We start from the raw sequence: 12,196 nt of genomic DNA, 5'->3' as shown, positions 1-12,196 counted from the left end.
CACAAGATCGAACATGCTTAAATATGATATTATTAAATTTATAGATAGAAAGAGATCTTATAGTATAGGTATTGTATCAAACTGTTCCAAATAATTAATTACAACAATATATAAATATGATTTTATTATTTTAAATAATTAATTGGATCATCAAATTGAATATTATATGATAAATATTAAATGTTAAAAAGGTTAAATATCAAAATACAAGTACTAAATTTAACTTAGCAAATAGGATTGATATATTACTTAAAATTAAGTATTAGATATAATTATATTTAATGGTGGATTCATCTTCAGTCTAGAGTAAGTATGTGTCTGTTTTGAAATTTAAATTTTATTTGATTAATTACTTATTTTATTGATTATCTCCAACCTAAAATTTTATTTGTACTCACTCGTACGAAAACTTTGTGTTATTAATACATATGTATTCATCCTAAAAAAATATTTTGGATTTACCATTGATTATTTTATTGGATAAATATATCTTTTGCTAAAAAAATAATAAACGTAAATTTTAAAAAATTATCTAATACGTATCAGCATTTAAATTTTAAAAATTTTATCAAATAAGTAAATAAAATTAAAGTTTTAAAACCAAGTATAAAGATTAAATTTTAAATATTGGTAAATAAATGTTTAGGCAAAGCGGCTGCTTCGGCGCAACTCCTTTTACCTAACAAACTTTAAACGCATTAAGACGAGGGGGTTAGACACCATGAGTCACCAAACTTATTGACCATTGTTGTTCTCACTCATTTTCTCCTTATTATAAACCCTTCCCTTTACAGATTTTCCAGGCAACTCTCTTAACTGACAGTTTTTTCTTTCTTTCTTTCTTTCACTATGTCATTTGTCGGAGACTCAATGAAATCGCCGGCGAAGCCAATGACAACCGATGACGACCTCCCATTGTTTAACAATTCCAAACAAATGGAAGTCCAAAAATACCCCAAAAAGCCCACGGTTTCTCCCACGCTAGCCGAACTCTTAATGCACGTCGATGACGCCCAGAATTCTCCGGTCGACCACCGAGTCGTTGAGCTCGGCTATGGGTGTGGTGCACTCCCGTCATCCAACCCTTTTGTTCTTAGTTTTAATAACTTGACATACAGTGTTAAAGTTCGTAAAAAGATGGGATTGATCCCGTTTTGTGGGAAGAAAGGCGATGAGATTGATGCTAATGCGGTTAATACGAAGGTTTTGTTGAATGAAATCTCGGGTGAAGCTCGAGAAGGTGAAATAATGGCGGTTCTTGGTGCAAGTGGCTCTGGGAAATCGACGTTGATCGATGCACTTGCGAATCGTATTGATAAAGATAGCTTAAAGGGCACTTTAACTTTGAATGGTGAAGTTTTGGAGTCGAGGCTTTTGAGGGTGATTTCGGCTTATGTCATGCAAGATGATCTTCTTTTTCCGATGCTCACCGTTGAAGAGACGCTGATGTTTTCAGCCGAGTTCCGGCTTCCGAGGTCGCTTTCGAAGACGAAGAAGAAGGCTAGAGTGCAAGCTTTGATCGATCAGCTCGGGTTGAGAAGCGCAGCTAAGACGGTGATTGGGGACGAAGGGCACCGAGGTGTTTCCGGAGGAGAACGAAGGCGGGTTTCGATCGGGATCGACATAATCCATGACCCCATCGTCTTGTTTCTCGATGAACCAACTTCGGGTTTGGACTCCACCAGCGCGTTCATGGTGGTTAAGGTCTTACAACGAATTGCTCAAAGTGGAAGCATTGTTATCATGTCGATTCATCAGCCGAGTTACAGGATTTTGAACTTGCTTGATCGCTTGATTTTCCTTTCGCATGGAAACACTGTTTATGGTGGATCGCCGGAGATGCTACCATCTTTCTTTTCCGAATTCGGGCATCCGATACCGGATAACGAAAATAAGACCGAGTTCGCTCTTGACCTGATTCGCGAGCTCGAAGAAACTCCAGGTGGAACCAAAGGATTAGTTGAATTCAACAAGTCATGGCAGGCTAGAAAGAATCAAAGAAACGGATTCTCCATGAAATCAAATCTTTCACTCAAAGATGCAATCAGTGCAAGCATTTCTAAAGGAAAACTAGTCTCCGGTGCAACAAACGATTCCAATTTAACATCTTCGGTGCCTACTTTTGCAAATCCACTTTGGATCGAAATGATAGTTATCGCAAAAAGATCGATGTTGAACTCGAGAAGAACGCCTGAACTGTTCGGGATTCGATTAGGTGCGGTTGTCGTCACCGGGATAATCTTAGCCACCATGTTTTGGAAGCTAGACAATTCACCAAAGGGCGTCCAAGAACGTTTAGGCTTCTTCGCTTTCGCCATGTCGACGACGTTCTACACATGCGCCGAAGCAATCCCGGTTTTCCTCCAAGAACGCTACATTTTCATGAGAGAAACAGCTTACAATGCTTATCGCCGATCGTCATACGTTTTGGCTCACTCTCTAATCTCCATCCCATCTCTCATCATCCTCTCCATGGCCTTCGCCGCAATAACCTTTTGGGCGGTCGGACTTGCAGGCGGCCTTTCCGGTTTCTTCTTCTTTTTCTTTACAATCTTAGCCTCCTTCTGGGCCGGAAACTCGTTCGTAACGTTCCTGTCGGGCGTCGTCTCCCATGTTATGTTAGGCTTCACGGTCGTCGTCGCCATCTTAGCCTATTTCCTGTTATTCAGTGGATTCTTCATTTCTCGAGATCGAATACCCGTATACTGGATCTGGTTCCATTACATCTCTTTAGTTAAATACCCTTACGAAGCTGTTCTGCAAAACGAGTTCGACGATCCCACTAAATGCTTCGTCCGAGGGGTTCAATTGTTCGACAACACACCTCTGGGGTCGGTGCCGTCGTCTCTGAAACTGAGGCTGTTGCAAAGCATGAGCGGCGTGTTGGGTGTTAACATCACCGGCTCCACCTGTGTGACGACCGGCAAAGATCTTTTGGTGCAGCAAGGTGTAACCGACATAAGCAAATGGAATTGTTTGTGGATCATCATTGCATGGGGATTTTTCTTCAGGATTTTGTTTTACTTCGCATTGTTGCTTGGGAGCAAGAACAAGAGAAAATGAAAGCTCTGGTTCTTCAAACACTCAGAAGAAGATGTTGTGGCCGCTTTCTTTATAGTTCAAGTTTAAATATTTGTCTAATTTCACTGTAAAACATACTTCATTTTTCTCAAGTATATTTGCATGCCACATCATTATACATATGAATCAAGCTTATAGCTCCTCTTTTTTTTCTTTCTAAACTACAAGTATAAAAACATTCACAATCAACATAATAATGAAACTGATTCTGTACATAATCAAAATCAATCATTGTGTCGGTTATTCAAATTATGATCCGATCGTATTTTTAGTTGCGTCGTGTTTACCGCGATTGTAGAAGTTATTGTGAGTATCACATTCATACAATAACGGTTGCGGAAGGCACCGCTACCTATATAACATACGCTATCGCGATCACGATCACAAACACTTTTTAAATCCTTGATCATTATAGTATGATTGTATTAAAAATCAAACCTTAATCTAAATTAAAATAATAATCTAGATACAAACTAATCTAAAACAATGAGATACAAATTCATACATATTAATTTATCTACTATATAATTTGAACTTAAAACACTAAAAATCTTAAGACCTCATATTCCATCTGATTTTTTTTCGAGGTAAAGAAAAACAGAGAGCTTAGATGGGCTCAATATTCAGTCGTTTTGTTTATCGGTTAGGCTGCCCATATTGACATATTCCTGACCCATAAGCTGAGCTCTATTCGTAATTAGCCCATACAATTATGGAATAGAGTAGTTTCTGTATCCAAACAACACCAACCCTACCATTTTTACTTAACGCATCCACACTCCTTAACCCTAGCTGCTGCTTGGTGGTGACTTTATAGCATTTTACTTCATTTTCCCATCTCCCCTTTTTCCCACAGCCTAAACCCTAACAATGGCAGCCGCTGCCGCCCGACCTCTGGTTTCGGTTCAAACCATGGAATCCGATATGGCCACCGACGCTACCCCTACCGTCCCTCTCGCTGATGTCATGAAAGCCTCGATCCGACCTGACATTGTCACCTTCGTCCACGACAACATCTCCAAGAACCGACGCCAACCCTATGCCGTCTCCAAGCGTGCTGGTCACCAAACCTCAGCTGAATCGTGGGGTACCGGACGTGCCGTCTCACGTATCCCGCGTGTTCCTGGTGGCGGTACTCACCGTGCCGGCCAAGGTGCTTTCGGGAACATGTGTCGTGGTGGCCGCATGTTTGCTCCTACTAAGATCTGGCGCCGCTGGCACCGGAAAATCAACGTTAACCAGAAGAGGTACGCCGTGGTTTCCGCCATCGCTGCCTCCGCTATTCCTTCTCTCGTAATGGCACGTGGTCACCGCATTGAGGCTGTCCCTGAGATGCCTCTGGTCATATCGGATGCTGTGGAGAGCGTGGAGAAGACGTCGGCTGCAATTAAAGTTTTGAAACAGGTCGGAGCATATCCTGATGTGGAAAAGGCTAAGGATAGCCAAGGGATCCGACCTGGAAAAGGGAAAATGAGGAACCGGAGGTACATTTCCCGTAAAGGTCCATTGATTGTTTACGGAACTGAAGGGACGAAGCTCGTTAAAGCCTTCAGAAACATTCCCGGTGTCGAAGTTGTCAATGTAGAGAGGCTTAATCTGTTGAAACTCGCTCCTGGTGGACACCTTGGAAGGTTCATTATTTGGACCAAATCTGCTTACGAGAAGCTTGACTCTATTTACGGGTCATTTGATAAGCCATCTGAGAAGAAGAAAGGGTACGTTTTGCCTCGCTCTAAAATGGTGAATGCTGACCTTGGTAGGATCATTAACTCTGATGAGGTTCAGTCGGTCGTTCAGCCGATCAAGAATGAGGTCAAGAGGGCACCAATGAAGAAGAATCCACTCAAGAACTTGAATGTTATGCTGAAGCTGAACCCTTATGCGAAGACTGCTAAAAGGATGTCTCTTTTGGCTGAGGCACAACGTGTTAAGGCTAAGAAGGAGAAGCTCGATAAGAAGAGGAAGCCTATTTCTAAGGTATACAGATTCTGTTTCTGATATGCTTTTCGATTTCTTATTGTTTATAATTGCACTTTTCTGTGTTAGGCTGATGCATTATAGAATTATATTTAATGCTTAATGTCATTGGATGCTTTGTTTGCTGGTCTTGATTGTGATTTATATGACCAATGAACCCATTATTGCATTTTAATGCTTAATGCTTAGTTTGTGCTACTTGTTTAGTCGACTCACGCCATTGCTTATAAGTCATAGCTACATGAGTATTATTATGCATTGGTTTTTCCACCTTATGTTGAGCATGACTTTGGGCTCGAAGGGAGCTGTGTGATAGCACCCAGTGGTTCTCTTTCTCTTGTTTGAGTGGCGTGTCCCTGTATCATCTCCTTCTCCGTGTTAATGGAAGTGGTAGGGGTCTTAGATTTTTGTATTTGTTTACTTGATTTGAGCCATTTCATTTGGTCATATGCTAGATGAATACTAGGAACTGCTTTTGCTCCTTATGTTGAGCACGAGTTGAGGCTCAAAGTGAATTATAATGGCACCCTTTGGTTTTCTTTCTCACTTGAGCCATATTGGTGGCCAAATTATGAAGTCGAATATTTGCATCTTTCTCTTTCTAAGATTTCAGTTGGTTCCGGCATTTGTTTACATTCTCGGGCGAGATTGATGTTTTCTCAAGGTGACTCCATTCTTCTTCCTTTTGCCTCATCTTGTACCTTTCAGGAGGAAGCATCGGCAATCAAGTCGGCTGGCAAGGCATGGTATCAAACCATGATCTCGGACAGTGATTACACCGAGTTCGAGAACTTCTCAAAGTGGTTGGGCGTGTCTCAGTGAATTTAGTTTTCTGCTTTAGACGATTGATTGTATCAGTTTTGTTTTGGTGGTGGCATCTCTATTTCCTTTTGATTGTTTATTTTAAATGAGAAGTATGAAATACTTAACAAGACTGGTTGGTCAGATGGTTATGTTATTGAAATGTTTGCCTTGCACTGTTCATCGTTTGTTATTATTTTTTTAAATTCATTTTTGAAGTTAACAAGGCTGAAGTTAAGAGGAAGGATTTTGACTCCCCTTGTATTTTAGGGGTAAGCAAAATCCGATTTTAACTCAAAAAAAATGTTATTCTAATTTTGAATTATTCGAATCTAATTTAAATTTATGAATTTCAAATTACTAAAATTCTGCAGATTAGAATGATGTCATTTTATTCTTATTTAAGTAATTTAATTCTTTTGTTCTTAGTCCCTTTTTTTTGGTTCATTTACTCTTTTATTTTAATCAAATTTAAATTACAACTTCCTTAACTTTAGAGTACTTGTGAAATTCTTTTTCTTGATAACAATATTTTTACTCGACTCACGTCTACTTATAGTGATGAAATTGTACACGAGTTTCTCTGAAAGTGATAAAATTGTAATTTAGCCCCAGAAGTTATAAAATTATAAGCTGATAGAATGAAGAAAAAAAACATTTTGACTTCCATAAGAAACTATAATTCAATTTCAGCTCATTATTTTTATATCTTTACCTGAACAACCTATTTCAACTTCATTATACAATATCTCCAGTCCCCATACATAACCGAAATAAGCACAAAGGCTGCTATTAATTTGCTTTATTTACATCAATATCAGCATATATGTATCAATCTAGTAAACTTGATAATATATAACATTTAACTACAATGCAGGGACCGTTGTAGCTAAATAGACCGTTCAAGAGTGCGTATCTGAGTTCATCAGATTCTTTAATTCACTGTTCTAGCTGAAATTATTAGCTATACATGCGAAATTGATTGTGTACATCAGAGTATGTCATTCTTGTACATAATACTACTTTTAATTGAATTTGGTTTTAGAACCAAAAGGGGTATCATCCTATATGATAACAGTACTTTAAAGGAATAAAGTATGAAATCGCCAACCTATTAAAACAAAAAAAAAATCCAACTCGTAAATCACCGCAAACTTACAACGCAATCGCAATGTATGCATGGCTACAGTCAACTCTCCTTTAATTCTTTTCTTAATCCTTTACTTAGTTAATTTAATTTTGAACCGCCTAATTTTCCCGTAATTCAAAAATAAAACTAAATTAACTTCCGTTTTCTCCTTTCTCTCTTCTCTCGTCTCTCCTCCAATTCTCCATCTCCTTCCTCAAATTCTTTGATTCAATTTGTTAATTTTAAATCTTCATTTTTATTTTTGTAAAATGTGTGATTATGATTTACAAAGCGATTTCGATATAAAAGGATTGTGCCTCATCGACGTTACGGCCGAAGACGATTGCCTCATCGATACGCCTTTCCTTGATACTCTCTCAGGTTTCCATTTATCATCATCATTTGCTCTTGATTTTTCATGTTAAATTGATTTCTCTACATTTTTGTACAATTTTTTTCCAATGGTGCTTGAAATTGATCAATAATGGATCTTTTAAAATTTTCTGAACGTAATTAATAATGGATTTTGTGATTTAGTAATGTAATTAATCGGTTTATCACAAAGCTTCGGATTCACATGTAACATGCCAAATTTTCATATTTCATTGATTTCTCTGGATAATTTTTGTGCAAACATTTTCCAATAAAGCTTCACATTGATCAATAATCGTTTTTATTTTTCTGAAAAAAATTGGATTTTTTGTATTGTATAGAAATCTGATTAGGCTGTTTTGATGAATATGGAAAGTTAGGTGGAGAATTGGAGGAAGACGAGACAAAAGGAAATGGAAGAAAAAAATTACACAAAAGTATGACATGGGATAGCTCTTTCTTTAGTAGTGCAGGTATGAATTCATCTTTTTTTTTTACCTGCGGTTAATTAACGCTTCATAGTTCTATAATTTCCTGTTTTGATTTTGTTTTTATAGCTTTTCTTGAGCCAGAGGAGTTCTCCAGTCGAGAGTATGTGAACAGATCTCCTGATTCGTCTACAATGTCACCGTCTAAGCGAGAACATCTCGAGGCTGATTTTGATGAGGATAATGGAGCTTCAATCCAGAAATCTAACAGTGTGTCCGACAATGCAGTTTACAAGGAATTGGAAAGAAAAGATTCTCGGATTGTGTCATGTAAGTTCAGTTTGTTTCTGTTTGACTCTTGGATTATTTTAATGCTGATGTTCCCAATGGTTTGCTTTGATGCCACAAACTATAACTTCAAAGGATAACGATTCATCTTTAGATGGGAAAATGTGTGATCTGATGCACCCAATGCATCATTTATTTATGTTGTTCCATTCGTTTTTCTTCAAATACATGTATCCAACGCATTTTCAAACATCAATACAAGGACACGATGACCCCTTATTAGTATCTGATCGATACACGAGTCCACATAACATAGAATTATATTAAACTAGTTCTTTTTAGTCCATGCCATACTTCTTTTATAGCTTGTTAGCCATGATTGAGGAAATATCTCAAACTGACAATGCCCTGTCTTTCTTTTTTCAGCTTCAAAGAGGTTAGAATACTCTAATCCCGACAAGGTACATTCAAGAAATGGCTACCACTGTTGCACTACTTTTCGTATTGTTTCTCCAATGACATTATTTTGTTGTTTCAGGTGAAGCAGAAAGCTGCCCCTAAGAAGCCAAATAAAGCTACGAAAGATCCTGGTAAGACAATGAAGCAGGCTTCTGCCCGACCACAAACTTCTCAGGCATGTATTCTGCGTATTAACATTCAATTACTGCTACTGTTGAATATGCTTTACCACGAGTTATATTACAGCAAATGCTGATGATGTTTTTCGTTTTACAAACACCGGATCCTATAGTCTGTGTGTAGAAGAGCGGTATCAACTCCATCTCTTCGTAAGCCACTGAATGTACTGGCCAGGAGGGCTTCCTTGGGTGCTAAGGATTTCATAATGGAAAAGGATGCAAAAAGTCCGACTGGTAATTCAGACTACACCTTCTTTGGATTAGGATCCTTGATACAAGGATGTGGTTGTGGCGGTTTAGGACGGCTCTCTGCTTTCTTGATCACGTTTTCTGTTTAATTTCCATTTATCTGTTGTAGGTAGAGGGACCACAATATCAAAGACTCCTGCTATGGATGGTTCAAGAAATATTTTGCCTAGGACTCCACGATCTTCCAGATCTTCTACCCTATCTTCTTCATCTAATTCTTCCATGGATATGATTAAACAAAATAATAACTCCGACTTAGTTAACTCATCTTCCTCCAGTTACACGTCCACCAATGCATCCAAAAGTGCAGCCAAAGGTAAACGTCGAACAGGACATTCAACACTCTCAACTTCGTTGAAGTCTCCTACCAAGCTCCATTCCAGTATATCGATTGCTAGTAGCTCATCCGGTGAATGGTCCTCGGAGGGATCGTTGTCATCACCAACCTCCAATGCTAATAAAAGGTCTAATGTCGTAAGAGTTAGTCTTGGCTCTAGCTCTCTAAAGGGACTCGTTACAGAAAGTGATGCCCAACAAGTTTCAGATTTGCGTCATACACATCAGCCCTCACTGGGAGATGGTGATGAGGTTACTGGTTCAGTGGATGAAAGTGAAAGCAAAGCTTCAGATGGAAGAACCTGGCTTCTTCATCAAGCTGCAATAAAACCCTCAGGCCTTCGACCTCCATCACCAAAGCTTGCCTTTTCCAATGGGGTTAGTTAATGCTCTATTCCTTATGGGAAGTGACTTTTACCTAGACTAAATGAACAAATTTTTAGCTCTAGTTAGCTTCGCTGGTCAATAGCCAATGAGAAATTGTGATGAATACAGGTTCGGTTATCCAGACACAATCGAACACGAAGTGTACCCTCCTTCCCAGCTGCACTTATTGGCATGCCTAAAATTGAAGAAAAAAGCACTAATCCAAGTGATGGCTCAAACAAGGCATCTCCTAGAGCTCTTCAAAGATCAACAACTATTGCAACAAAGGCACAAAGTGCTTCAAGAAACCCAAAAATAAGCCCTGGCATGTCCCTTAAACTTCATAATAAACTCTCCCAAAAAACTAGCAGAGAAAGTTACTCAAAGGCTCAGGGCATTCGTTCTGCAGAAAAACCCATTGGTTCCGATTTGCCAAAGCTTGTTGTGAAAGTAGGAGGCAAGGATGGCTCTCGAATTAAAGATACCAAGGTCGTTCCTCTTGCAGTACCAGAGTACTGATGATCTAGCTCCCTAGTCTGAGGTTCTATACATTATCACATCAAAAGAAGCTCCTAAAAATGACACAAAACACACATACATCATAAGACTGGTAAGCTACTCATGAGTATCAACTGCTGATATAAATCCGGACACCATGAAAGAATCCATAACACATTCGGATCAACAAATGCACTTCAAGAGAGACTTCCCAGAGTTTTAAAGGTACAACCTCTCCAAAATATACTTGTTGAAAATTTGTGAGTTCTAAACTGCATGTTATTTGAACTCGAGCATAAATATCACATACTACTAGTATATACTACTAGTACGTTGATGACACAAGTATGTTCAACATTTTAAAGATGTATTTAAAGGGCTGAATCGTTGTATCATCATTTACGGGTATTAATTCTTATAGTATTTTATGATTAGAAGAAACATAAACAGTTCTAATAAATAAATACTTGAAACCATACAGCATGTAGAAGAGAAAACAGTATGCAAAAGCACCAAAATCTTTTTCATTAAGATGACATCATAAATTCGATAGGATATCCCAGTCTGAAAAAGCTTCAGAGAAATACAATTACTTCAGTTCTAAGAAGTACAAAGAGTCACTTAGCAAACTTATGATCTTGGCTTCTCCTTCTTCTCTTTGAAGAGTGCTAAGAGTGAAACACCAGAGACCTTCACAACCTTGAATCTAACACCAGGAATATCACCTACAGCATGACCCTTTCGTCCGAATCCGGCAATCAACACCTCATCCTACAGCAATATATTATCATCAGAAGAGAAGCAGGAAGAAGGATGACAACTAAAAGTTACATGAGTCTGATCAACACTCACGTTTTCTTCGATGTAGTTCAAGCAACCGTCATTCGGTACAAATGCCGCAATCTTCTTTCCATTCTTAATCAATTGAACTCTAGCACACTTTCTGATAGCAGAGTTCGGCTGCTTAGCCTCGATACCTCTGTCCATGTTTCAAAGCCATCAGTACAGTAATCGGATTAGAGTTTAAGGTAAAAATGAACACGAAATAGAAAGAACCTAAGTCTTACATCTTCTCAAGGACAATGCCTTTGGCATGGGAAGAACCAGCAAATGGCTTCTTCCACTCATTTCCAAGGTTGGACTTCTTGTATGCCTTGTCGGCCCACCGCTGCCCCGGCGATGGGTCCTCAGCTTACGTCCGGCTCCCATTCCACGTGTCTTCCTGAAATAAAATATGACCTATATCACTCCAATTTCTAATTTCTCTTTGAAGTATTCGTGTCGTGTCCGACACATTTGATATTACTATAAATTATGACCCTCCAAGTAAAGTAAAACAAGTTTGTAAATATTGATTATACCTACATCCATACTCAAAACCCAAGTTCGAACAACATATATTAAAATACTCATAACTATTTACACCTAAATCTATATCATAGCTAAAAGAACACAATTAGCAAAGAACTGAAAGATCCCAAACCCAAATTTAAAAACCAACAATTCTCGTGAAAAAAATCATTCCAGGAATAGCTTAAACACTTCGAAAGGAGAAAAAAACATAGACATGCTAAGCAATAGAGAATAAATGCTACGATTTTAGCAAAAATTAAGAAGAAGAAAAATACCCCATGTTGGCTGAGAATTAGAAACTGTTGTTACGGATTGAAGTTGTAAGTAGGAAGAAGCAGCCGCTAAGTATTATAACTTTAAAACTTGAAGAGACTAACCCTAGAAACGATGGTCCATATATAATAACATATTTCAAAAATAATATTGTAAAGTACATCGAATGAGATTAAATCATGTTTAAATAATTATTTTAATTATTAAAAATTATTAATTTTTATATTATAAATGGTCATTATAATATTATATAAAAATAATAAATTTAAGGTTTAATCACAAAAGAATGTCTAAATTATATTATTTTTATTATTTAGGTGTCTAAACTTTTTTATCAATATAGGTGCTTAAAGAAATAAACATTATTATTTTAAGTGTTTTAGTTATAACAAACGTTAAAAAAATAT

The 12,196-nt window shown here is 37.8% G+C and overlaps 3 protein-coding genes and 1 pseudogene across 3 annotated transcripts; 3 read left to right on the top strand and 1 right to left on the bottom strand.

The window, feature by feature from the left end:
• The first annotated feature begins 748 nt into the window (after positions 1 to 748).
• LOC120158126 (ABC transporter G family member 20-like) lies at positions 749 to 3,201 on the top strand. Its single transcript, XM_039169050.1, has one exon. It carries the CDS (start codon positions 850 to 852, stop codon positions 3,061 to 3,063), a length of 2,214 nt encoding a protein of 737 aa, XP_039024981.1. The 5' UTR covers positions 749 to 849; the 3' UTR covers positions 3,064 to 3,201.
• Positions 3,202 to 3,866: 665 nt separating this feature from the next.
• On the top strand, positions 3,867 to 6,016 carry LOC120158135 (60S ribosomal protein L4). Its single transcript, XM_039169055.1, has 2 exons — positions 3,867 to 5,058; positions 5,767 to 6,016. The coding sequence occupies exons 1-2, from the start codon at positions 3,952 to 3,954 to the stop codon at positions 5,878 to 5,880; spliced, it is 1,221 nt and encodes a 406-aa protein (XP_039024986.1). The 5' UTR covers positions 3,867 to 3,951; the 3' UTR covers positions 5,881 to 6,016.
• A 1,194-nt stretch (positions 6,017 to 7,210) lies between these two features.
• On the top strand, positions 7,211 to 10,184 carry LOC120158134. Its single transcript, XM_039169054.1, has 8 exons — positions 7,211 to 7,369; positions 7,741 to 7,833; positions 7,918 to 8,118; positions 8,503 to 8,537; positions 8,615 to 8,769; positions 8,839 to 8,948; positions 9,073 to 9,677; positions 9,795 to 10,184. The coding sequence occupies exons 1-8, from the start codon at positions 7,258 to 7,260 to the stop codon at positions 10,182 to 10,184; spliced, it is 1,701 nt and encodes a 566-aa protein (XP_039024985.1). The 5' UTR covers positions 7,211 to 7,257.
• Positions 10,185 to 10,650: 466 nt separating this feature from the next.
• On the bottom strand, positions 10,651 to 11,378 carry LOC120158136 (annotated as a pseudogene).
• Positions 11,379 to 12,196: the final 818 nt, after the last annotated feature.

The sequence above is a fragment of the Hibiscus syriacus genome, unplaced genomic scaffold (assembly GCF_006381635.1).
Source record: "Hibiscus syriacus cultivar Baekdansim isolate YM2019G1 unplaced genomic scaffold, ASM638163v2 tig00111305_pilon, whole genome shotgun sequence".
Lineage (NCBI taxonomy): Eukaryota > Viridiplantae > Streptophyta > Magnoliopsida > Malvales > Malvaceae > Hibiscus > Hibiscus syriacus.
Note: the sequence above shows the minus strand (reverse complement) of the source record. Positions and strands in the feature narration are given on the sequence as shown.

Coding starts and splice junctions, on each gene's coding strand:
- LOC120158134 (XM_039169054.1), top strand. CDS start 7,258: ATGTGTGATTATGATTTACAAAGCGATTTCGATATAAAAGGATTGTGC. Junction 7,370..7,740: donor TTTCCTTGATACTCTCTCAG/GTTTCCATTTAT, acceptor ATGGAAAGTTAG/GTGGAGAATTGGAGGAAGAC. Junction 8,770..8,838: donor TTGAATATGCTTTACCACGA/GTTATATTACAG, acceptor GTCTGTGTGTAG/AAGAGCGGTATCAACTCCAT.
- LOC120158135 (XM_039169055.1), top strand. CDS start 3,952: ATGGCAGCCGCTGCCGCCCGACCTCTGGTTTCGGTTCAAACCATGGAA. Junction 5,059..5,766: donor AGAGGAAGCCTATTTCTAAG/GTATACAGATTC, acceptor TGTACCTTTCAG/GAGGAAGCATCGGCAATCAA.
- LOC120158126 (XM_039169050.1), top strand. CDS start 850: ATGTCATTTGTCGGAGACTCAATGAAATCGCCGGCGAAGCCAATGACA.